The sequence below is a fragment of the Medicago sativa genome, chromosome 1, assembly GCF_051527215.1.
Source record: "Medicago sativa cultivar Bolivia chromosome 1, Bolivia_mono, whole genome shotgun sequence".
NCBI lineage: Eukaryota > Viridiplantae > Streptophyta > Magnoliopsida > Fabales > Fabaceae > Medicago > Medicago sativa.
The window spans coordinates 61,828,866-61,855,447 of NC_140749.1; the positions used below are offsets into that span (position 1 = coordinate 61,828,866).

At 32.2% G+C, this 26,582-nt stretch overlaps 2 protein-coding genes across 3 annotated transcripts; both read right to left on the minus strand.

Annotated features, from left to right (window-relative positions):
- Nucleotides 1-6,041: 6,041 nt before the first annotated feature.
- LOC146956120 (Zinc finger C-x8-C-x5-C-x3-H type family protein) lies at nucleotides 6,042-10,768 on the minus strand. Of its 2 annotated transcripts, XM_085726837.1 has the most exons (9): nucleotides 10,657-10,768; nucleotides 10,346-10,510; nucleotides 9,660-9,744; nucleotides 9,223-9,363; nucleotides 9,048-9,136; nucleotides 8,673-8,861; nucleotides 8,458-8,588; nucleotides 8,153-8,255; nucleotides 6,042-6,529 (listed from the first exon to the last, which is right to left on the minus strand). In XM_085726837.1, the coding sequence occupies exons 2-9, from the start codon at nucleotides 10,508-10,510 to the stop codon at nucleotides 6,350-6,352; spliced, it is 1,083 nt and encodes a 360-aa protein (XP_085582963.1). In that variant the 5' UTR covers nucleotides 10,657-10,768; the 3' UTR covers nucleotides 6,042-6,349. The 2 variants fall into 2 exon arrangements, with proteins under 2 accessions (XP_085582963.1, XP_085582957.1); XM_085726831.1 differs by having other exon boundaries at nucleotides 10,346-10,701.
- A 3,145-nt stretch (nucleotides 10,769-13,913) lies between these two features.
- Nucleotides 13,914-16,605, minus strand: RHL2 (Spo11/DNA topoisomerase VI, subunit A protein). Its single transcript, XM_085726597.1, has 2 exons — nucleotides 16,007-16,605; nucleotides 13,914-14,856 (listed from the first exon to the last, which is right to left on the minus strand). Exons 1-2 carry the CDS (start codon nucleotides 16,511-16,513, stop codon nucleotides 14,110-14,112), a joined length of 1,254 nt encoding a protein of 417 aa, XP_085582723.1. The 5' UTR covers nucleotides 16,514-16,605; the 3' UTR covers nucleotides 13,914-14,109.
- Nucleotides 16,606-26,582: the final 9,977 nt, after the last annotated feature.

The window sequence follows — 26,582 nt, forward strand, 5'->3', positions numbered from 1 at the left end:
CAAAGCTAAGATAATGACTCAGTTTGTCAAAGCAGGAAGATCAATGTTTAGCAAGGAAAAGGTGGTAGAGGAATCACATTCTTCAAAACAAAACGACTCTACTCATGCTTAATTCTAGAGTATGATTAGCATTATATGTTGCTTGCGCCTTCTCTTATATCGAAATTTCATATGCATGGTTCTGCAGCATAATGCATATAGTTAACTTATATGGTACTTTCTTTTTCTGTTGATTTTTAGATAATCAACTTGTATGGTACCGCATTTCCTTGTATGATGAATAATAAGTGTAGCTGTGTTACTTGGCATGTAAGTCTCACCTCAATTATATATTTCAAGTTTGAAAATGAGTTTTTTGTGCAGATTCTGCATGCTTCCTCTTGTTTTAATGTTAATTTATATAATTGACGTAAGTTCTTTGCAAAATTGTTTTGATGAAAAGGGAGTGAGAGAAACTAACATTTGAATTTTCCTCTTCATGTTTTTACATTTTTATCATAAAAATAGCATGTAAATGAGTAAATGAATGGTATGAGTAATGAAACAAGTGAAATGCTATGAAAACTCCTTCTAATGTTTGCTTTTCTACTGCGTGAAACCCGTGTGGCCTCACCATTTTAGGTGAGATCTATATCGACACTAATTCTGGATCTTCTAGGAATATTCTTCGGCGTCTCAACCCATAAGACTTGATTATTGACTAGGGACGATCACTAACATTCTTGTAGTGGTATATATTTCACCTCAATTATATATTTCAAATTTGAAAATGAGTTTATTGTGCAGATTATGCATGCTTCCTCTTGTTTTAATGTTGCTTTATATAATTAACGTAACTTCTTTGCAAAGTTGTTTTGGTGAAAAGGAAGTGAGAGAAACTAACATTTTAATTTTCCTTTTCATGTTTTTACATTTTTATCATAAAAATAGGGTTTTTTCTACATTACCCTCTCTTGTTTAGGGGGTATTTACCCCTTCAAGTTATCAACCAATCAAAATGTAATATCCAAATGTAACATTAATTGTCAAATAAATGAGTCAATTTTTTCTATAAAAAAATGAATTTTAATAAGGTAACTTTTAATTTTTATTTAATTATATTTAGGTATACAATCTTAATTAATTTACACTATAGGGCTTGTAACAATTAAAATTTCACATCAAATTCAACCCATCATGGCTGTGTTTGGTAACACGAATAAGCTAGCTTATAGCATGTTGGACTAGCTTATAAGTTTGTTTTGATATAATAAGATGTGTTGGGTAAAAAACTTTTTCCACTAACTTATAGCGTTTTTTGAGAAACTATTTCAAATAGCTTTTGAGCTTATAGCTGGTCGTTTTTTATATTTTCTTTCAATTTTAACCCTATTAATTTAATTTAATTATTTTTTAATAAAACAACATGTTCATGGGTTAAAAATAATGGCCAAGTTCATAGCTTATTTTTTAATAAAACAACTATCACGTTTTCTCCTTTGAAAAAAAACTGTCATGCTTTATTTTATTTTTTAACTAGTAATAGACCCCCGTGCGGTTACGCACGGGTCACGTAACATTGTGGTAATCATATAAAAAATAATTGCTTTGTTAGTACTATCAAATGTTTTTTTTTCATATATTATATGTAAAAAATGTTAAATATTTGAATCGTGTATGTTGTGGAATTTATTTTCTTATGTACACGAAAACAAATTTTTATATACACATATAAGAAAGCCAATAAAATAAATTTTTTAAAACTCATGATTATTTTCAAAATATCAACATCAATGTAGTGTTTCTATTAAATAACTTTTTATTTTATATGCAAAACACCGTTCAATGTTTTCACCGTACCCGTTGTAGATTTTATGTGATTTTTCTGCAGAAATAATTTTTTATGTTAATATATGAGAAAGTTGATATGATAAAATCGTAGAAACTCATTAATATTGTCAAAATATAAACATTAATATAGTGTTTCTATTGAATAACTTTTTATTTTATATGCAAAACACCGTTCAATATTTGCACCACTCTCGTTGCAGATTTTATGTGTTTATATATGCATAAATAAATTTTTATGTACATATATGAGAAAATCGATATGATAAAATTTTGAAAACTCATGACTATTTTCAAAATATCAACATCGATGTAATGTTTCTATTAAATAACTTTTTATTTTATATTTAAAATACCGATAAATATTTGCACCGCACTCGTTGAAGATTTTATATACTTTATGCAGAAGATTTTTTTTTTTTAACAATATGTAATAGTCAATATGATAAAATTTAGAAAACTCGTGACTATTTTTAAAATATCAACGTCACTGTATTGTTTCTCCAAAATACCATTAAATATTTACACCGCACTAATTGTAGACTTTATGTGCTTATATCTCCAAAATCAAATTTCATGTATACCGATATGAGAAAGTTGATATGCTTAAATTTTGAAAACTAATGATTACTTTAAAAAATTTAACATTATTGTATCGTTTCTATTAATTTTTTAAATATGCAAATTATTAAGATTAAGAGATTAAAATAGATGAAAACAAAATGACGATATAGAGAATTAGTTAGGCTTGGAAGTGATAAATCTGAAAAATGAAGATACATAGAGAATTAGTTAGGATAGAAAGATAAACAAAAATATATATAAAAAAATTTCAAAATCAATAAATTTGAATTTTATTTTGTAAAATGACGATTAAACCCATAAAATTAAGAAGATTGTGAGGATAATTATGAAATTTTACTCGAGTAAAATTTTCTAATTTTCTTATTATAGTATTAGTAGTAGTAGATTAGTAGTAAAAGTAGACATTTAAATTTGTGGTGTGGAATTGAAAAAATAGTTGTCCGTAATTATCATGATAATATATTGGCTTTTAAGAAGGACAATTATGAAATTTTGTTGGATTTTGATTTTGATATTTTTTTTAATAAATATATTGTTTTTTTAATAATTTTTTTATATATTGTTAGTAGATTAAAAAAACAAATAATATTTAAAATTTTAGAGTATTCTAAAGACTTATTAATTTTGCAACAAAAATACAAATATTGGTGGAAATTTGTTATATCAACTTATCCGTGGAAGTACAAATTAGGAACAATTTTTTTTTTGTAGAGAAAAAATTGGCTACACCTTTTTGTTTTTAATTAAAAAACAAATAATGTTTTAAAAGTATCCCCTAAAAAATAGGGTTAAATATGTTTTTGGTCCCTATAAAATGGCGACCTTCTAAGTTTAGTCCTTACTTAATTTTAATAGCTTTTTTAATCCCTACAAAAAAAAATTACTTATAATTTTAGTCCCTGCTAAAATAGATTTTGTTTAATTATCCTTAAACTCTTAAATTTTTTAACGATTCTTTTTGTACAAGTTTAGAACACTATAAAAGGTTCATTTACTAAAATCTATAATTTTTTAACATGAAATAAATTAAATATGAATTTTTTAAAACGACAAAAGTTTAAGATATAAGTAACAAAAATATGGACGTAGAAATCAAATTTTTGCGATATTTTTTTCGGAGGACCTTTTAATAACATTCTTAACACGCCTGTAAAAAATTGTTGAAAAACTTAAGAGTTTAAGCATAAATTAAACAAATTTGGATTGAGTAAGGACTAATATTGAGTGTAGAAATTTTTTGAAGGGATTAAAAATGCTATTAAAATTAATTAAGGATTAAACTTACAAAGTCGCAATTTTGTAGGGACCAAAAACATAATTAACCCTAAAAAATAAATATTTATGGATTGAATTTGATGTGAAATTTTAATTGTTACAAGCCCTATAGTGTAAATTAATTAAGATTGTATACCTAAATATAATTAAATAAAAATTAAAAGTTACCTTTTTAAAATTGATTTTTTTTATAGAAAAATTGACTCATTTATTTGACATTTAATGTTACATTTGTATATTACTTTTTGATTGGTTGATATCTTGAAAGGGTAAATACCCCCTAAACAAGAGAGGGTAATCTAGGTTTCACCTAAAAATAGTATGTAAATGAGTAAATGAATGGTATGAGTAATGAAACAAGTGAAATGCTATGAAAACTCTTTCTAACGTTCGCTCTTCTACTGCATGAAACCCGTGTGGTCTCACCATTTTATATGAATCGACACTAGTTCTGGATCTCCTAGGAATATTCTTCGGCGTCTCAACCCATAAGACTTGATTATTGACTAGGGACGAGCACTAACATTCTTGTAGGCTGTAGTGGTATATTTTGAGTGGCCTTTTGAAATGGAAAGATCAAGAATGATCAAAACAACATCTATAAAGAGCTTTTTACTTTTAAAAAACGTATACCGTAAAGCAAAACAATAAGACAGCAATGTCCATGGTCTTTTATATTTTGTCCCTAGTCCACTGCTTAATTCCTTTCACAACAACATGGGTGAACGCGAAGACCTATTGTCGCGCATGACAAAAACTATGGGACTTAGTTTGGTGTCACAACATAAATACAACTTTTAGTTTTATTACCAATTACCAAACCCCTTAATTGAACCCTCAACTTTTTCTTTGACAGAAGAATTGAATCCTCACTTGAAAATTGAGTTTTTTTTTTAACTTATGTATAACTTTTTTAGTCCCACATGACCGTCCATCGTGTCAGCATGTAAGCTACGAGCAACGTGACAAATTTAAGGGATTATATAGTGCGTACCTACACTAAAATTAGAAGGGGAAAACTAAACCAAAATTTAGCACTTTTCACTTGTATATTCTTAATTGCACTTATTCCTTCCACAATGAATGGTTTGTTTTTAAAAAAGAAAATTATCTCAAAATGAATGATCATTTCAAATTTTAATCTAATATTAGTTAATTTTTTCCAATCGTATCATTAATTAATATTATTCCTAAGTTGACATATGTCATTTTGCATTTACAATAATAATGATGAATGCAGTTGATAATTTAATAAGGACAATTTAATAAAAAAATATTAAATTGTATGACGGATATAATAAGGTGAATTAGTACATTTCAATTATTATGATTGAAATGAAACATTTGAAAAACATGAACTCGTGTATCCAAGAATATCAATCAAGCACTCGTGCGTTAACGAACATGTGTTTACCAGTATATTGGATGTGGCAAGTTTACATAACAGGATCAAACAACATGTCTTTAAGAGACAAAACATCACAAAGAAAATACTATCACGCAACACGTCTTTAAAAAGACTTTGTAAAAAAAAGTCTTTCAAATTGATCAAACATACTGTTTTCAAATAATATGTTTCAAGACTTTCTTGCTAATTTATAATTATAGACTCTTTGAAGTTCAGAAGGTTCAATGATTTGACTCAAAGATAGGTTAGATGCATTGAGGAAAAACTTCCTACGTGCACGAACAGAAACTACGATATGTTACTCAAGAAAGTGAAAGTGAAAGAAAAATTATCTTCCTTTGTTTAAAAAAAAAAACTTCCTTTGTTTTGATTGTTAAGTGAAAGAAAAATAAAATAAGTATGTTTGTACAGTAGCAAAACTGACTATGTAAAAATTGAATATCATGAAGAATTTTAATTATTTGCAAACTGAACTAACTATTTAATTTATGATTAGAGCATACTCAAATAGAACGTGAACTTAGAAATATGATTAGAGCTTCAACTGATATCTATTTCGATTCAAATTCACTGAAACTGACAGACTCAATTGATTAACAATCTATATTTTCAAAAAAACTGACAGACTAATTTTCTTTTATACTTCTGTAAACTTCAAATTTTCTCTTATACTATTTCGGTTTTCTTAGATCAACCGAAAATGTCACAGATGAAAATCTCTCTTTTCTCTATTTTCCACTTCATCCCTTTACTTTCGTATGAGAGGATGGATGCACAGATGACTTAGTCCCACATATTGCTTTCCACTTCATTTTCTTTCAACCAGAAACTCCCAAGAATAACCTAGCTCCCTACGGACATATATAAGTTGCAACATCCATAACACAACATTTTAGCAGTGGTGGCATCAAGAAAAATCACACAGAAAAACAAAATTGAAGCAGCCTTTGCGAAGTAAAGGAAACTCAATAACAAAAATTAGGTACAGTCTGTACAAAGACTACCCATATTCAAACAAAAATGTCCATCACAGTCACAGGTCCAATGAGGGACCGAACTACAGAAAACTGAATCGTTACTAAACTGTCATCATTCATATCAAATGCAATGTTGCAAATAGTGATTTCATTATCATCAAAGGCTTCATTAAAAAACTTCCTCGAATGCAAGGAATGCCAGTGGCTAGAAGCATATGATATATTGTTCAGTAGAAGCATTAAACTATCACATCAAGGTTGAGAATACTTCTCAGGATTAAGCTTCAGCTCCTGGCTCCTTAATTTGGATTGATGTCTTGGCTAAACTTGCTTCCAGTTCATTCAACTCGTCCAAGTCCAATTCATCATCGTCGTCGTCAATGTCATCGGGAAGTTCATCGTCTGCACCACCTGTTGCTGAGGTGCTGGGACCATTATTAGCAGCACTCCCAGTCCCCTGAAGATGGATCCAACAGTTAGGAAAACAAAATATATGGTAAAAGCATATTGAAAAAGCACATTTTAATCCAACAACCACCAATCATTATCCCACTAAGAGGGGTCAGCTACATTTTTAATTCAAGAGCCTATATTGCTTTCTAGTTTTTGAAATTCAATTGAAGGATTTGTTTGGGAGTTAGGAGAAAGAGGGGGGAAGGGTAGTGAGGGAGGGGAAAAAAAAAAAAGAAAGAGAAAAGGAATTTCTCACCTTTGTTTGGGAGAAAAAATTTAAAGGGAGAGGAAAGTGCTTATGATTGATTATTTGTTTTGAGAAAATAATAAATATTATAAATAAAAGAGGAAAATGATTTGGAAAATTTGTCAAAGCCCTCCAAAATCCTCCCCTAATACAATTTTTGAACTCCTTCATATGGGAGGGTCTTAGTTTCATGGAGAAGAACAAACCCCCCATGCAAGGGTTATCATCCCTTCCATTTTCCTTCCTTCCTTTCGCCCAAACAAAACCTAAAGATATGTTATAGTATATCACTTCAATGTGCTTATAAACAAGAACTAGGTGCAATTGTAAACTTAATACAATCCACAACAAATTCCATGTCTATTAGAATAATTTGCCAATATACTTACCACCTACCTTACAAACTAAGTGAACTTCTTACTAGAAAATACTCCCTCCATCCCTATTAATAGGGTACTTTGGCACTTTTTGCATATAAAAAGAAAGGTTCGTAGTGTAATTGATGTGTATAATTTGTTAAGACTATTACTAAATTAATCTTTATGTATAGATGCATGCGATGTTAATTTTTCATATTCCAATTTTCCAAGACAAATTGGTAGAGTATTGATAAAGGATGTATTTGGAAAAAGAATATTGTATGTGTCTAGAAATTTGCAAACGGACTTATATTTAGGGGCAAACAACTATACCAAATGAGTCTTATAAGTAGGGACACATGGAGTAATGAACAATCCATACACAATAATCACACAGCATGTTTGTTTTCTGTTAGGAAATCCCTCAACCATGTTTTGGACAATCTCTTGTACCATTTTCCAAAGCCATGGTTTTGGGATTCCAAACAGGAATTCAGACACAAATTCATAAAACAACTGGCTACAAAGTGCAAGCTCAAAAGATATAGGTAAGCCTAAAGATGAGACACTAATTACACCATACATTGTCGCATGCAAAAATTTATAGCTCAAAACATGAGAAGGAGAATCCACTCCTAAAAGCCATTTGTTATGAGTAAAAAAAACATTTGCTATGGGATTCCTCATGCATAAAAGTTACAAACAAGCCCATTTGCACCATAAATCCCAATTGTTACTGGCTGGCATGGGGACCCCATGTCTAAACTAAGATCCAATGAACCAAAAAGCAAATTTGAAGGGTACATAATTGCATAAAACTAGAAAAGCAGGATTAGTTTATTTACAGCATCATAACAAAAAAATGGCAGTTATGGCCTTCAAATTTTCCAATTTTCCAAATTTGCAACTGTTAAATTTTCGTTTTGAATAAAACTGCAAAATTCCAGTCATATTGCAGATTTTATCTATATCCATGGAAAAGCCATTAAAATTACAAAGAGACGTGCTAGGAGAAACTTACATTCTGTTCAGTTTCATCAGGTTCTGGTTCTCTTTGGTAGTTGTCGTATGCTTCAGCATCATCCACAAACAAGCTAGCATTGGACAAAAACAGCTCACGACCACTGCATTTAAGAAGATAATACAACATGATTAGGAAACAAATAAGAAAAAGTTCATCAGCTTTCATACCATTTGTAATACACTTTAAAAACACGTCCAAAAAACACGCAGCCCCTTCAATATTTCCCTTTTCCTCGATTAAAAAGGAGGGGCTATAAATACGCAATTCATATGTGAATGATCAATAACAGATAATGAACATACCTCATACGGTCATTCTTAGCCCTCTCTGCCTGTTGGGCAGCCAAACTGGCATCTCTCTCGTCCATTTTTTTCTTCTTCCATTGATAGAACAACTCAGTAGTTATAGGAGTTGTAGTTTTCACTTGGGAACGCTAAACCATGTTACATAATATGTTAGAAAGCTTGATACAATAATCAAATGACGATGCTTCTTGTAAGGGGAAAAAACAGTTCACCTGCTTTTCAATCTCCTCCTCAATTGGCATTTTATCAGATTCTTCCTCTAACAAAGCCTTCATTTGGGATTTTAGAACATATCCAGGTGGAAGTGCATGTCTATAGATACAATTCTTACCACCATTTGGACATGACCAAAACCAACCATATTGCTTCCTCTCTACCGCATCCAAAAAGTGTTTGCATACCTAAAAATACATAAACAACGTACGGAGGTTATTTCCATTTGAATAAGCAAGAATAAAAATATGATTTGAATAAGACACAAAAATCAAACATTAAAAAGAAGCCTCGAATTAGCCATAAAAAAATGAAAGTGGATAAAATCAAGTAAAACAATGCAACATAACGCCAACAAATCTAATAAATCATACAATATCTGTTGGTTTGTTCTGATTATACTCATTTTTCTTCGACTCCACCACTTTCTCCAATGTCTCTTGATCCCACTCTTCCATTGTATCTAACAACATAAGAGCAAAACCAAAAAGTAAGAAAAAGGAAAGCCATCAGAACCAAAACAACAAGAAGCAAACACAATCTACATACCATCGTCACGCTTATCACTGTATATGTCAATCTTCTCCCCTTTCCTCTGAACATTCAAATCATGAGAGAATTTGCATTTGAATCCCTTAGCACACTGACCCACTTTAAAAAACTCACATAATACGGACTTGGGATCAACACCTAACAAAATTCAGATATATTAGTTTCCAGCAACACTGAATAATATAAACCCATTGAACTACAGAAAAAAATAATTTAATTCATATGCACTGTAATGTAAAGATTTGTTACATTGTCAATCAATCATAACTGTCACATCACTAAAATGTTACACTTAAGTCATAACTACTTCGAATAACTACTTCGAAAATTACAAATATAATTGTTTTTTATCTGCTGACAGTGTAAATCTTTTTACACCGACAGTGTATCAGAATTAAACTTGTGAATCAGAAAATAACAATGAAAATGATTACCAGGTGGGACTTTAGGCTGACTAACAGCAATTTTGAACAAATCATTCAGCTCCTTCTCTTTTGCCTTCTCTTCCTCCTTCTTTTTCTGTTACCAATAAAACATAACAGATTAGGAGCCTTTCTGGATTGGCTTATATGAGCTAATCTACTGACATAAGCACTTGTGAGACTGTTTAGAAGACTTAACCAAAACAGCTAATGACATGCACATAAGCTGTTTTCAGCTTATTGTCACAAGTTCTCATGAAAACAACTTATTGCTTATACAAAAATAATCTAACTATATTTTATCTTGTTATAAAAAAGAACTTATACATAGTCGATTATCATGATAAGCTGTAAGCTGCAAATTAAGCTGTTTATCCAAACAGGGCCTACGCAGAAAACCCAGTTGAAAAATCAATCTAATGTTACATTAATAAGAGCCTTTTTGATTGGCTTATTCGAGCTTAACTACTGACATAAACACTTGAGAGACTGTTATGACATGCACATATGCACATAAGCTGCTTTCATTTTATTTTCATATGTTCTCCAAGATAGCTTATGAAAACAGCTTGTAGCTTATTCATAAGCGATTATCATGACAAGCTGTTTAACCAAACAGGGCATAAGCAGAAAACCCATTTGAATAATCTACGATAAAAGAATATGGAATAATGATGATAATTAAGAAACAATAATACCTTTGCATCTTGTTTGGGATCGGTTCTGGGTTGAACGGAGGATTTGAGATTCTGAACATATTTCTGAACAGCTTTGCTTTTGTTTTTGTTTTTGAGACCAAAAGTTTTGTCTTCAACAACCTTCTGCTTCTTGGCTACATCAGCTTTTGATTGCTTCGGAGGCATCTCGTATCGGCATCAAATAAATTCAATTCAATAAATATATAGTAGCCGTAGTAATTGATTCAATTCAATAATCAAATTACAACAACAAAGAAGAAGATGAAGATGAAGATGATGATGTGAGAGATTATCTGGGTGTGTGTGTGTACCTGGTGCCAATGTTTGGGTTAGATTAGGGTTTGTGTTTTGGATTCGAGAAGCTTACGGAAATTTGGAATTCCCGATATACCCCTTCAATCACACTGCACGTCACTTGTGTTTGGGGGAAAATGAAAGCCACTTTGAAAGGAGATAAATGGTATCAAAATACCTTTTCTACCCCTTTTTTGATACAAATACATTTTTACCCTCAAAATTCATATTTATACAAATTATATTGTTTTTTTTTTTTAATTACTAGTGTTAGTGATTACTACTAGTTTTTTTTTAATTACTAGTGTTAGTGATTAAATATGAATTTTTATGCTTTTGGTGTTTTTTAAAAAATTCAAATTAAATTATGTTATGTTAAAAAACATAAATGTTTGAGACCCTCCCAATCTTCCATTGTGGATGTTGTTAGACAAGTAAGGCCAGAGATTGCTAATCATTTCTCATGGTTTAATCGGTCATTTAGACAACCACAAATATTTTTCCAGAAGAGACTATGTGGCTAGAAATTCCTAGTCATTTATACAATGCTATAAATATTTTTCTAGATGAGATTTTACGTAAGTCAGGCCTGGTCATATAACCCAAGCTTTGTCTTGGGGAGCACATGGAGTTCTACATTTTTGTTGAAAGAGACATATGGATTATGAGACAAAATGAAGAAAATAACATGCACCGATCAGTTCGTTGTTCAATTAGTGTCAATTGCTATAAATCTTTGTAGGCATAAAATTTTGAACGAGGAATAAAATCCTTGATGGCTACTAATACTATTTTATGGTATGGAAGAGTACAAATGACAAAGTTTAGAAGAACACGCCTGGAAAGAAAGAACTTGGTTATTGCTCAATGTGGTTGGATATGTTGGACATTGAAAATTGGCTCAAAGGGTAATCTTTAATTTGTAACATTCAAGCTTAAAGATAGATGTCATAAGGAGTCGTCATGCATGATTTATTGGTGAAGGAACATGATACCACTGATGTTTTTCATGTACCTTTGAATCAAGTTATAGCCATGATTGAGTTTTATCCTTTATTGACGTGAATTCAGTTTCATATCGCTCTACATTTTCCTTTAGAACACACTAAATCATCTTATCTTTAAGGTTTAGATTTATGAATCCTGGATTACCATTATACTAATATAATATAAATAGGCTTGACATACTAACATTATGTGACAATATAAATAAGCTTGACATACTAAAATAATGTGATCTCAATATTTCGAGAAATTTTCGTATATAATTGATTCTCAAATGTTTTGTCAAGAATTCTATCGAGACCAATATGTATGGAAGATCATCTACAAAGTATATTAAGTTGATCTCATTACCTTTAAGAATTAATCCCTAACTACCATTCAGAGACACCCTAATTGACTTGATTTACAACAGTATTTATCATCCCATCTGCATGGCATAGTGGTCTTTAACTAAATCACATAATACAGAAAAATACTAGGAAAGCTAAATCAGCCTCAACGTATAATTAATTATGTTTATGATTTCCTCTTCTCTAAGACATCTATTATGGTTCTGTCAACAAAAAAAATCTAATATGGTAATTTGGTTTGCAAGGTTTAAAAAAATGCCCGTTACCATGTAGGCTGAGCAGTAAGAGCAGAGATGGCTGGGCTACAAAACTCTCTTGCTGATACGAGTAAAGAAGAAGCTGCAATACTGCAGGTTCTGGGATGCACCGGTATTTTTCCAGTGACTATTTATCCGTAAGCTTTTAAGGCAAAATGAATAAGTACATTAGTAAAATTTCAGAATAATATCTTTGAATGTCGTATGGAAAACTTCGAAATCTTCTGAATGCTACAGGTTCTGATGTGAGCAAGACCAAAAGTTTACTGAAGATGCTCGAAGAAGAGCAAAGCTAAATTTTGCAGCTTGTGATGTGAATATAGGTCACACGCTTCAGGTAACCCTTTAGTGTAAGAGGAGTACCGGAAGCAAGGCAAGAGTTTTGTAATATCTCAGTAAATCAAAGATGAGACAACGTCTATAACTGGATGTTTATCAACAACAAAAATCTATAACTGGACACGTTGGCCCTGCTCTTTTAACACATTGCTGCAACAGTATCTTGTTGCATCGGATAGGCCATTAGTGGTTAGTTTCTTCTATATTTAAACAATAATGATCGTCCCAAAGTTACTGCTGAAACTTGAAATTTTAATCAAATTGCCTCAACAGGGAACGCGGACAAAGTTGCAATATTGAACTCCAATATCGCAATTAAATAATATGCAAAAATCTGCCATTTTATGGGATAATATGCAAAACATCGATCACACATCAATCACGGCAAAAATTAATTTCATTTTATGACAAGAATTCAAGAGCATATTTTAAAAAGAAGAAAATGAAGAGGAGGATCAGAGAGCCTCCAAAAAAAAGAATAGCCTCAGAAAAAGAACCAGATGAAAGGACTATTGAGTCACTGTGACAAAAAAAATCTCTAAAAACAGTGCATTTTGAAGTACATACTACAATAAGTTGTTACATTCAAAAGGAAACCAAAAACTATAAACTGTTCCAATTTCCAAACACGGCTAATTCATATGGAAATGCATACCTCTACCTATTTCATCCACACTGAGTCACTGACTATATCTAGACCATTAATAAGTGAAAGAACCATCCAAAAACCAGAATGCTTATTTGCCTTCTAATTATTCTACTCTTCTGATTTTAAATCATCAGCAAGACCTATGAGACAAGATAATAATATGAGTGCCAATTCAATAAGATTATGCTCTGCTACAGATTTCGAATTGCCAATCACTTCCTTCAAGTAATTATATTTGGAAGAACACAAAAGCCCTGATAGTGAATTTGTTAAAATCTCGGCATGCCACCATGATTTTGATACAACTGTGTTTCAGAGCTTTAAAAACCATAATGTCGTTGTGATTATGTCAAACTCACCACAATTCTAAACATCTACTCGGTCGATCAATCAACAGCATGTTCTGGAGCACAATAACCAAAGGTGGCCAGAATCAGAAAACTTAGGGTAATACACCCTTCAGTATATGACAGGACCGTAAGATTTTCAATTTCTTTTTCAGAGTTGTACTAGCACTCATCAGACTCAATTGCTACATAGCACTAGAGCACTTTCAGTTTAGAATTTTAAGCATACTCGAGAAACTCAAGCAATCCATAAACACTCAGGTTTCTGGATATTGTTGAAGTTGGTCATGTGTTTACTGATGGAATGATAACAAGAAAACAATAAGATGAAAATTATAAACTCATACTGAAATATCATAGACCATAACATGACTTACAACAGAAGATACTGAACAATTTTTATGGATGATAACTGAAATTCATCCACATTCCACTGTAAATTGTTGCTGCAGACAGTAAATAGCTAAGCTGATGAGACACATAATGAAATAACCAGCATCTAAATTCTTAAATATTACATTACTCACAGCCAATCTTGCTGCTGCAATTTCAAGGGCAAATAAACTTCAGAGAGATATTGAAAACCAAAGGTGCTCAAAGCCTGTATCTCAGCCTTCTGCTTAGTCTTAACCATCAATGTCAATTCCTCAACCCAACCAGGATTCTTCTTCACAAAATCTTCCTCCAACATGTCCTTTCCAGTCTTGATATCCTGCTCGGTCATTGGTAGCCTGCACTGCTCTGGTATCTTGTACTTGTCCAAATCACTAGGCCTAACCCCTAGCCACTTAATATCAGGGGTAGTCAAGTGAGAACTGTCGTAGGACATGTTCTTCGACCCACACCCATAAACCGATAGAATCTTCAATCCATAAGGGTCACTGTCCACAAGCGCGAGAACTGGCAACTTTAACTCCATCTTCATCTTCCTCAAGAACAGCCTCGTTGAAACATCTGGCTGCCCCTTCGCCGTCACGATTATGCATGGAAACCTGTTGTAGAATCTATCTTCAGCCAACCTCATATAAGCTGCGTCCTTCTCCACCAAGAGAATGAACAGAGCATCACTCTGCATATCCCCAACCCGATCTATATTAGGTGGAATCGCCTTTCCCCCCATCCCCATTTTGGTGCAGTCAATCATATCTCCATTGTCGCTGAAAATCAACCTTCCTACAACGACCCCTTTCTCCGCCGCAACAACGTTGAGGCTTGAACGTGTGCAGCCCAACATGCACGAAACATCATCCAGAACCGTGTCAGATTGCATCTGATTCATAACAAAGAAGTTTGAGTTCAATTATTTAATTAAATTGGAGACATTTAAAGTTATTTAGGATTAGTAAAAACCAACAAAATAAAATCATAACAATCTATTCATTGTTTATATCGTTTGATGTGAAATTTGAGATCCTATTTCATCAAATATCTCGCATTTCATCCTAGGTAGTCGATCCCGGATAGAAGCGCGGAGTATCTGACCACAAAAGTAGGTTTACCCTCAGTTATTTTGTTAAAATCCTAAATTATCCTTGTTAAAAATAACTTACTAGGTTTTCTGCCCCACCGTTTTCAATTTCGTTCAGTTTTCATTTCACAAGTGTTTTCATCGTGGTTTACAAGAAAGCAAAAAATGTCAGATTCACAATTAAATTCAGTGGTTTTCAATGTTCGAATTGTCTCCATAGACCATTACATGGTGCTGCCAACCCCATCCATTGATGTCTCTTAACAGCAACTTCCTTGGTATGACACTAAACCCACTAATTGCAATGTTTAATTAAACTGTCTAAGAACAAAACAAACATGATATAAAAAGTTTTTTTTTTAGAAAATTTAAAAGTTGTTGTATGTATAGGATTTTAAAAGTTGTTGTATGTATAGGATGGCAAATCAAAATGATAAAAAAGAGAACCATGTTTTTAAAAGGTAAATTAATTTCAAAATCTCTCCCCTATTATAGAATATATCAACTTCCCCTCCATTAAAATCTCCCCCTCCCCTCCATTGAACCAAACCGACCCTAAGTACCTAATTTTCATTTTATCTAGTAGTAAATTCCATTAAGCACCGACATTTCAAATCAAAGGTGAGTCCGATGTCCAAACTGTGTCAGTATTGAACACACATAGTACCGACACATGTTGGTGTCGAACACAGACACTATACTAACACACACAGTTATATTCAATCAAATCCATTTTCTTAAATTATCATTGGTGTCTATATGTTAGTATCATGTCAGCATATGCAGCTCATAGAGTATGCCCAACCAATCATCCATCATATAATATCAAATCAAATTAAATAGAGTAAATAGTTTCATAGTCTGGTGTTCAATTCAATTTCATATAATGCAATGCATAACCAAAACCAAACAAACCCAAAGTAATACTAAATTTAAAAGACAAGAACAAAACCTGATCCTGGAAGAGCTTAACATCAGTATAAAACAGATCACGCTTAGTAACATGAATCCCTTTAAGACAAAGCTGGTGAATAAGCTGAATAATCCTAGCAGTAATAGCAGTTTTCCTCACAGTCCCAATATTCGCAAAAGGACGGATGGACGATTTATCCTTGAGAACAATCCGGTCAAGTTCAGGAACATAAAGCTGATTCGCAGCAGAACGAGACGGAACATCGAATGCGAATCCATTACCGGAGAGGATAGAGTGAGCGATCTTGAGAACGAGAGATTCGATGTTGGATTGAACGGAGGAGAGGGAGAGATCCGCTACTTCGCGGCAGGTGAAGGGAAGTGAGAGTTCGTCGAGGGTTAGGGTTTTGGTTCCGGAAGAAGATGCGGTTGAGGCTTTTAGGTTTTTGAGGATTTCGAGGATGATGGAGTCTGGTTTGAGTTTGTTTTTGAAGGGGAGGATTTCGTCGGTTGGTTCTGTACGGCGGCGCTTTTTGTTGTCTGCCATTGATGGATGCCGGAGAGTTGTGAGTGTGGGCGGGAAAGTGATTCTGTGATGGTTTTGCTTTTTTGGGGGTTTTGGAATTGGTGAAGTGAAGGGTTTGAAGATTGAAGCATGCGTTCATACAAAGTAAACAATCTCGACCGTTAATTGCAATCAAACTACTTTGATTATCCATGTTTGATGCTTAAGTTCCTAACCCCTTTTATTCCAAAAGGTGACTAAAAACTTCATTATTTTCGGAAAAAACTTCAGTGACAGTGACTTTGTGACTTTGGACAAATAAAATTTTGACACATGTCAAAATCTTTTAATACCAGCTTTTACAAAAAACGACTTAGAAGGTTAAGAATATATAAAATAAATCCAAAAGGAAAAATGATTTTATTACCATTTATTTTAGATCTAAATTATCAGGATATTACTCAAGTAAAAGCACAAATTAAATGGTGCGAAGAAACAGCTCGGTACTACCTGAAAGAAGATTTTGATTATTTTCTTTTTAAAGAAAATGTAGAATTAGCTGATTCGTTAAGAAAAAACTTAAAAAAATTAACTAGATAAATAATGGATGGGCTTATAAATCCATTTGGAAAAATAATACCACAACCATTCATATTAGAACCTAATTATAATAATATAATTAGAATAAGAAATCAAATTAATTGGTTAAGAGAAACAACATATTGGTTTCTAATAATTGAAAATGATTATTCTACATACTGGGAGTATGAAAATTCTGCAAATCTTCTAAGCCTTAAAGTACAAAAGTTTATACATGGCTAATAAAGGTTTAAGTGAAAATATACAAGATATTTTTGAAAATTTAATGGTACTTCAGAAACAGTTAGATAAAATAGTAGAAGTCCTACTAGAAAAAGGGCTTGAAGAAAAACTTAATGAGAAAATATCTAATCTAGAAGAAAACCTAAGATTACTAGACGAAAAACTTTGTATAAAAATAGATGATTTAATCGATCTATTAAAACTCTTTCCTACAAGAGATAAATGTCTAACCCTAGAACAATTACAAACTTTTGTCAAAAAAGAAGGGGGAGACATGATAGAAATTTCAGAAAATATTGAAAAAGAAATTAACTTTTTTGCGCCATTACCCTAATATGGACGAAACAGAAGAAGAAATAGCAAACCAGCTAAATGAATTACAAACATTAATGGCTTCTCTAGACATTAATAGGAAAAACCAAATAACCGAAGAATCTGATGACGAAAACAAATTTGTCTACGATTTGGGATCAGAAAGTTCTTTTAGTATGGAAGAAGAACCACAAGTAGGACTTGTGAAAACTAATGAGCAACCAGAATCATCAGAACAAGGACGTAAAAGAGGACGTCAAGAGAATGAAGAAGAATTTATCAATCAACAAATCATTCAAAACAAAATGGATGAAAGAAAATTTAAACAAATACCATCTAAATATATACCTACAATAAATCGCCACAAAGAAGATAATGTTTTAAACATTGATTGTAGTGAGTATACTAAAAAAGAAACCTTGAAATTAATTTGGGAAGTAGGTTTCGAACCAATAGAATCAGATATTGATTCTGACGAAAGTAGTATTTTTGAATATACTACTGAAGAAGAAATTGAAGAATGAGTAGAAAAATTTTAAAAAATGGAAACCCTAATGCAACATTTATCCAGGTAACACTGAATAAAAAGAAAATTATGGGTTACATTGATACTGGTGCTACTTTGTGTTTTGGTAGGAGATCCATAATAAAGGAAGGATGGATTAGGTTACGAAAACCAAAAGAAATTATCTTTGCTGATAAGAAAAAACACCAAATTTGGTTTGTTCTAAAACATGTTTTTATAAAAATTGAACATAGATATTTTTATATAAGGTCAATTTATGAACATGACTCTGGAATAGATCTGATAATAGGAAATAACTTTTTAAAGTTATATAATCCTTTTATTCAAAAATTTGATACTATAACATTAAATTGGTTTGATATCAATAACCCTGAAGAAAGTGAATTTGTTACAACAAACATTATAACAAAAAATGAAATTTTAAAAGCAATTTCAGAAAATCTTAATATACTTGGATGTATGTGGGATAAAAGAAAGTTTTACCTAACGGTCGAACAAAATTTAGAACACCACTTAGATCAAGTTTGTTCCGAAAACCCACTAGATTCTATAGTCAACAAGATACAAGAGTTAATCACTATAAAACTTAAAGACCCTAAAAAGGAAGTTAAAGTTTTATATAAAATTCCCTATTCATCTGATGATAAGGAAGAATTCAAAAAAGAAGTAGCAGAATTATTAGAGAAAGGTCTAATAAGAGCTTCTATTAGTCCACATTCAGCGCCAGCTTTTTATGTAAGAAAACACAATGAAATAAAAAGAGGCAAGGCTCGAATGGTGATTAACTACAAGAAACTTAATGATTCAACCATAAGTGATTCTTATAAGTTGCCGAGAAAGGATTACATTTTTGAAAAAATAAGAGGATGTAATTGGTTTTCATCTTTAGATGCAAAATCTGGGTATTGGCAGTTGAGGTTATCAGAAGAAACAAAACCTTTAACAGCTTTCAGTTGTCCAGAAGGACATTTCGAATGGAATGTTTTACCATTTGGTTTAAAACAAACACCATCGATATATCAAAGATTTATGGACAATACTCTTAAAGGTCTTGATCATATTTGTTTTGTATACATTGATGACATTCTTATTTTTACTAAAGGAAGTAAAGAACAACATATCAAAGATGTCACAACTGTTTTAAACAGAATAAAAGACAAAGGTATTGTTTTATCCAGAAAAAAGTCAATACTTTTGAAACAAGAAATCGAATTCCTTGGGCCTTATTATAAGAGAAGGATGAAAACTCGATTTATCACCACATGTTCAAGAAAATTTTTTACTTTTTCCTGATCAATTGACAGATAGAAAACAAATCCAAAGATTTTTGGGATGCTTAAACTACATTGCTAATGAAGGATTCCTTTAGGATTTAGCAAATGATAGAAAAATTTTACAGAAGAAGATATCTGAAAAAGTGTCATGGTCATGGACACAAAAAGATACTGAGGCTGTAAAATCTTTAAAAGAAAAATTAAAAGTTTTACCACAACTATACAACCCAACAGAAAATGATTTTTTGGTTGTAAATGTTGATGCAAATCAGTTTACATGGGCTGGAGTTATGAGAGCTCTACCTAATGGTAAGCAAAAACTGGGATTAAATCTCAGTGGATATGTTGAGGATGAAACCCCACAACAATCCTATACCATTGTGGGCGCAACCCCATAGTTAAAATCAGATATCCCTAATGGGCGATCAGATAAAACATCAGTTTCAACTGATTCAAAACTTGATTATTCAAGTAATAACATCCGAATTAAGGATAAAGATCTTGTTTTATGCAAATATGTTTCAGGTTCTTTTAAATATGATGAAACAAGATATCATATCAATGAGAAAGAAACTCTTTCTTGTTTAAATGTTTTAGAAAAATGGAGAATGGATTTAATTCCATCAAGATTTTTACTAAGAACTGATTCAACTTATGCTAGCGGATTTTGGCGCTACAATTTAAAAGTTGATCATAAACAAGGAAGACTTGTTAGATGGCAAATGCGCATCCAACAGTTCTATCCTTATATCCAACTAATAAAATCTGAAAACAATTGTTTTGCAGATACTCTGACAAGAGAATGGAGCAAGCTCTAAAAGTTCTCTACAATAGCTTAAAGCAAGAAGGGGGAGATGAACAGATTGAAATTCATAGCCAAAAGCTAAAACAACTCTCTTCAGAGAAGGGGGAGATGATTAAAATGATCGAAAGTCTAACCAAGATCATAAATGTTGAAACTCCAACAACAATAGAAGAATCAACAAAAAAGACTTTGAATGAACAACAAAGTTTTTCATCAACATCTTCAGCAGGCTCTATGCCAGAAGAAGATACGAAAAAGTCTTGGGCTGACAAGGTTGAAAAAGAAGATGAAGAATCAAAAAATGGTTCAGACCAACCAAGCGATGTTGTCGATCTACAACCAGAAAAGAATGTATATGTCATCTTTGATGGACCAATGAAAGGCATCTACAACAATTGGGCAATTGCAAGTCTCCACATTAATGGCAAAAATGTCAGACACAAAGCTTATCCAACAATGGAAAAAGCAAAAGAAGCTTATAAGGCTTCCTACAAGGAAATGGCCATAGCAAAAGATATTGGCCAACCATCAAAAATGGAATCTAAAAAGAAGGTTTCAGTAGGCTCAATTATAAATCTCCAAAAAGAAAAAAATAAGATAAAGACCCTTGATGATTTCATGGGAAAATGGAGATGGCTAGCCAACTTCAAAGAAGAACTAGCAATTGAATGCTTTTATCCAGTTAATACCAAACATGGGGTAAAAGCTAATACAGTTCCAGGAATATCCAAGGAATTACTCAAAGAGTTCTATGACTATGGAATGCTCAAGACTGTATATCTTGAGGAAAAAGAAGGTTATAGATTTCAAGAACTCACTGATCTTCCAAAAGAGATTGGTGATACAGCAAAAAGGTTTAATGATTTCCTTGCCAAAGGAAGAGAAATATTTCTCCAATTCGAACAAACATATCCATGGTTCGAAGAAGAAAATAATCAGATGGCTGTAAGGCCAAGAACAATCATAAAGATAGGTATCTCAAACAAAACCTATCTAGAACCAAATGCAACAAGTGTTGGATGGACATTAATCTCACTTGTTCAACAAATGAAGCATTTTTATGACTATCTAATCAAATATGGGTCATCCATTATCAATTATAAAGTTTTATATGTCTCAGATTATTGTTTCATGGTCTGCGATTCAAAGAAAAAGGTCTCTACAGAGAACCTCAAACAAACACTTCAATTCGAAGAATTATTCTCAGGATTCGAAAATGGTCTTCACCGAATCCCAGATGAAGTACAACAGGAGTGCTGCCAATACTTCTCAACCTACAAAGGGCATATCTGTAAATGGTGTGCAAAAGACAAAGTGTTGGCAGAAGAAAACAAAATACCGACAATTCCAACAATTGAAGATAAGGCAAAAGAATAAGTCTAGACACGCGTCATGTAGATATCATGATGTAATAATGGAACCTTATCATCTGAGTCAGATGGGGTCCACTTAGTGATAAGAATCTTATCACTTTAGGTGATAATGCGTTTTCTTTTTCTTTGCGTGTTTTGTTTGTTTTTCTTTTTAGCTGGAAGGAAAGTGACATGTGACCTACTCTGTAAGTCCTTTCCTCCTATAAATAAGAGTCATGATGCTCACTTGTAAATTACAATTAAAATCAATGAAGTAAGTACCTTAGTTTATGAAAAACATTGTTGGGAAAGGGCTTCACAAGATTTGAGATTGTCACTACCAAAATCGAAAGATTTTAAGTTTTCAATATCAATAATCGAAAGATTATTTCAGAATCCAGAAGATCGAAAGATCAATATTATCAAAATTCCAGCCAGAAGTCAGGTATAATTTTATATTTATAATTTTTAGTATTTTACAATGGAATACAGTATGATAAAAGAAAATTCATCTGGTTTTATGGCAGATGTATTAATAGATCATATAGAAAAGGTAGATTTTACCTTAAAACCAGAAGAAAACTTTAAACAAAAGAGTATCTTTTCTTTAATAAAAGGAAAACTATCTAGAGAAAACATTTTAAAATATGGAATGATGGTAGGAGAAGTTCCAATACCAATGGAATCAACAGATGGATCTGTTGTAATATCTATAATTGATGAAGAACAAATAAACCAAAGGTTAAAACACTTACCTTTAGAAAAAAGACAGAAAACATTTTAAAATATGGAATGATGGTAGGAGAAGTTCCAATACCAATGGAATCAACAGATGGATCTGTTGTAATATCTATAATTGATGAAGAACAAATAAACCAAAGGTTAAAACACTTACCTTTAGAAAAAAGACAGAAGATAGGATATATTCATATATCAACTATCCAGATAATCATAAAAAGTACTTTTATGAAAGGAATAAATTCAGAACTATAACTTATTATAGAAGACGCTAGGATGAATAAAAAACATTCACTAATAACAAAGGGTGAAGGAAATTTAATAGGCGGAAAAATAAAATTTGACATAAATTTACAAATAGGTTTAAGCCTAAATGATATAGATCTGAATAGATCTTTAGTAATTCATTATAGACTCAAAGATCAAGATCTTATGAGACCAGGAAATCATCCTTTTAGTATAAGTTATAAAATGAATTATGCACTAAGTAACTCTCATTATAGTGTAGAGTTTAGTGGAAGAGAAAAAATACAAATAGATGAACTATTTGCACCATTAGTAAAACTAGAATCACCAATTCTAAAACCACTAAAAAGATCAAAATCTATTATGACCATAGAAAGAACACCTCTTCTAAAACAAGAAGAAAGCACTAGTGAACCAAAGTTTTTGCCAGCAAGAACTTCACTTGACAGTAATGAAAAGAGAAGGCTTAACAAAACCTTGTCAGAAATAAAAACTGAACTTTTAGGCATTAATAAAAAATTATAATGCCAGGAATAACAATAAAAAATGAATTAAAATTATTCAGAGTAAAACTAGATACCCTAGTTAACAAAATAGAAGAAAATTTCTTTAGAATAGAAATGAAGAACATACTTTGGGGAATCCATGATTTAATGATTTTACAAATTTCATATATAGATGAAATAATAGAAGAATTAGAAGGAACAGAAAATGTTTCTATTACACAAAAAGAAAGAGCCACAACCCTGTTATGGCCATCTCAAAAACTATTTGAATTTGAGCAGTCTTTAGAAAAAATTATAGGAAGTTCCTCAACCATATAATGCCTGATTTAGGTCTTATAACAGAATTAAAACTCTTTAAAGAAAGATTAGAGGACATAGTCTCTGATATAGAATTTTATCATAGAAGAATTGTCTTAAGACAAATTATTTTTCATTCTAAAGAATTCGTACAATACCACATAGAATATATCGAAGACTTCCTAAAGGAAATAGAAGATTTAGAAAATCTTACCAATACACAAAGAGAAAGAGCTAAAACGCTCTTAAAACCATTTCAAGGTTTAATTAAAATCGAACAAATGCTAAATCAAGTTCGAGAAAAATTCCGCTGGCGATTCTGCAACCAACCTGGTATCAGAGCCAGTAATACAATCCCAAGGGGTAAAAATGAAAATAAAGATAAAAGTAAAAATATCTTATTTTCAAAAAAGACAAAAACTTTTTAAAATCACTTTTTTAAATAACCGATTTAAAAGGTTAAGTACTATATGACACAATCTGGTCCGTCCAAAAATTTCAACGAACACGATTTGTTGAAAGTTACGTGTCTTTCCCGCCATAAAGTCATGGAAGTACTGCCCAATTTTCGTAGCATAGTGGTATTATTCCAATTATAATAAGATATAATATTTTTTAATTAATAATCTAAATAATAATATGAAAAGGATAAAATTGTTATTATGATATTTTAAATGAAGGATAAAAGTAAGAGATATTGGGTCTTCTTCTTTTAAAGAGTTCATATGTTGTTTTCTTCAAAATAGGTCTGATATAGATCATGTTCTGGACATAACATGCTGTATTCACTGCTTCTGCCCAAAAATGTTTAGCTAAATTGTTTTCATGGATCATGGTTCTGGCCATTTCTTGTAAGGTTCTATTCTTTCTTTCTACAATCCCATTTTGTTGTGGAGTTCTAGGAGAAGAGAATTCATGGACAATTCCATGTTTTTCACAAAAAGCTTCAAATAGCTCATTTTCAAACTCTCCTCCATGATCACTTCTGATTTTCAAAATCTTTGTTTCTTTTTCAGATTGAATTTGAGTGCAGAAACTACTGAATACATCACAAGCAACATCTTTACTCTTCAGGAAATTTACCCAAGTCCATCTGCTGTAATCATCAACAATAACCAATCCATATCTACTTCCATATAAGGATGCAGTGCTAACTGGTCCAAATAAATCAATATGAAGTAGTTCTAAGGGTCTGGAGGTTGAAACAATGTCTTTTGTTTTAAAAGATGATTTCACAATCTTCCCTTTCTGGCATGCACCACAAAGTGCATCTGAATGATAGTCAATGTCTGGAAGGCCTTTGACAAGTTGTAACTTACTAAGCTTAGAGATTAATCTCCAGTTAGCATGTCCTAACCTTCTGTGCCACATCCATTTCTTATCATTCATTGATAGAAGGCAAATGACATTCTGATCAGCCTGTTCAGAAAAGTTGATTTTGTAAACATTTTCCACACTCTTTCCCTTGAACACAATGGATTTGTCTTTCTTGTTGATTACAGCACAGTTGACTTTCTCAAATAACACATCATAACCATTGTCACAAAATTGACTAATGCTCAAAAGGTTATGTTCAAGACCATCTACCAACCATACATTATTAATTGAGGTAGAGGAATTACCCCATTGTCACAAAATTGACTAATGCTCAAAAGGTTATGTTCAAGACCATCTACCAACCATACATTATTAATTGAGGTAGAGGAATTACCGATAGTTCATGTACCAATGATTTTTCCAGACTGGTTGCCTCCAAATTTCACACTTCCTCCTTCTTTCATTGTTAGGCTGAGGAACATGGACTTCTCTCCTGTCATGTGTGTTGAGCAACCGATGTCTAGGTACCATGATCTTTGTTTCTCCTTTGCTCTTAGACATACCTGCAACATTGACATTTTCAGATTTAGGTACCCATTGTCTTATGGGTCCTCTCAGATTAGTACTAGAAGTTTTACTTTTCACTTCTTGTACCTTGTGTTGTGTGTTGGGTTGCTTCTGATTAACCACCACCTTCGGTTTTACAACCTTTGGTTTTGGTACTTCAGGAGCAGTAACTGTCTTCTTCTAAAACTTAGACTTCAGAACCTCAGATTTTGATTTCATCAGACTCTGAGGAACAAGTTCTGATCTCTTCAGAATCCTGATCTTTGAAGTCTTGGAATCAGAGTTGATCATAGCCTTTGGCTTGGAGTTCTTTGGCTTTGAAGTAATCTTAGCCTTCGAGCTAGAAGCTTCAGGTTCTGATTGAACAACAATTTCCAACTCAGCACCTTCAGGTACAAAGAAGGTTTTCAATCCTTCCTTGATGCATTCACAACATGCTTTGAGACTGATTTCATTAGGTTTCCCTCCTGAAAAACCAATCCTTTTGCCATTGTTTCTATAAATGCTGTAAATCATTGAAGCCTGCTTCTGTCAATACCAGACATGATAAAACCTTCAAGAGCAATTTCATGGTTGCTTAAAGGTTTTTCATTACACTTTTCTTGTAGCTTCTGACATAAGAACCTGCGCTTGTCTTCATAAGTTTTACAAATGAAGTCAAAGCCCCTAAGTCCTTCTTCAGAAGCTTTCAAATCCAATAGAGTTGATTTTTGATGTTTCACTAAATCAACATATTTTTCTTTTAAATCCTTCAACTCCTTGGTTCTTACTTCAAAATGTGTAAGAAGTTCTTTAAGTGACTCAACAAGTTCATTTCTGGGAATTTTAGAATATACCTCGTTTTCATCTTCTGAGTCTGAATCTGATCCAGCTTCTGAAGTTGCTGTTGCTACCAACCCAACAACTATCTTTGCATCTTCATCAGCTTCCTCTTTATCAGATCCAGATTCACTTCCCAAATCATCCCAGGTTGCCATTAAACTCTGCTTAATCTGCTTCTTGAATTTGCTTGGTTTGAAAGATGACTTCTTTGTCTTGTCCTTTGACTTCTCCTTCTGAAGATCAGGGAAATCAGCAATGAAATGTCCAGGCTTCTTACAATTGAAGCATCCCTTCTGATCTTCTCTTTGAGCTTCTGGAGTTACTCCTTCTGGTCAGAAACTTCCTATTCTTCTTGGCCAGATACTGAAGTCTGTTGGAGAGCATAGCCATTTCAGTAGCATCATCTTCAGAGTCTGAACCGGATGGTTTTTCTTCTTCAGATTCAACCACTTTGAGAGCTTTTGATGACTTGCCTTTGGATGGAAGAGCTATTGATTTACTCTTCTTAGTAGACTCATGTTCATTAA

Excerpts from the sequence above, each read along its gene's own strand:
- LOC146956120 (XM_085726837.1), bottom strand. The coding sequence starts at position 10,510 with ATGCCTCCGAAGCAATCAAAAGCTGATGTAGCCAAGAAGCAGAAGGTT. Across the intron at positions 8,589-8,672 it reads AGGAGGAGATTGAAAAGCAG|CGTTCCCAAGTGAAAACTAC; the intron begins GTGAACTGTTTT and ends AACATGGTTTAG. Across the intron at positions 6,530-8,152 it reads CTGATGAAACTGAACAGAAT|GGGACTGGGAGTGCTGCTAA; the intron begins GTAAGTTTCTCC and ends ATCCATCTTCAG.
- RHL2 (XM_085726597.1), bottom strand. The coding sequence starts at position 16,513 with ATGGCAGACAACAAAAAGCGCCGCCGTACAGAACCAACCGACGAAATC. Across the intron at positions 14,857-16,006 it reads TTAAGCTCTTCCAGGATCAG|ATGCAATCTGACACGGTTCT; the intron begins GTTTTGTTCTTG and ends GTTATGAATCAG.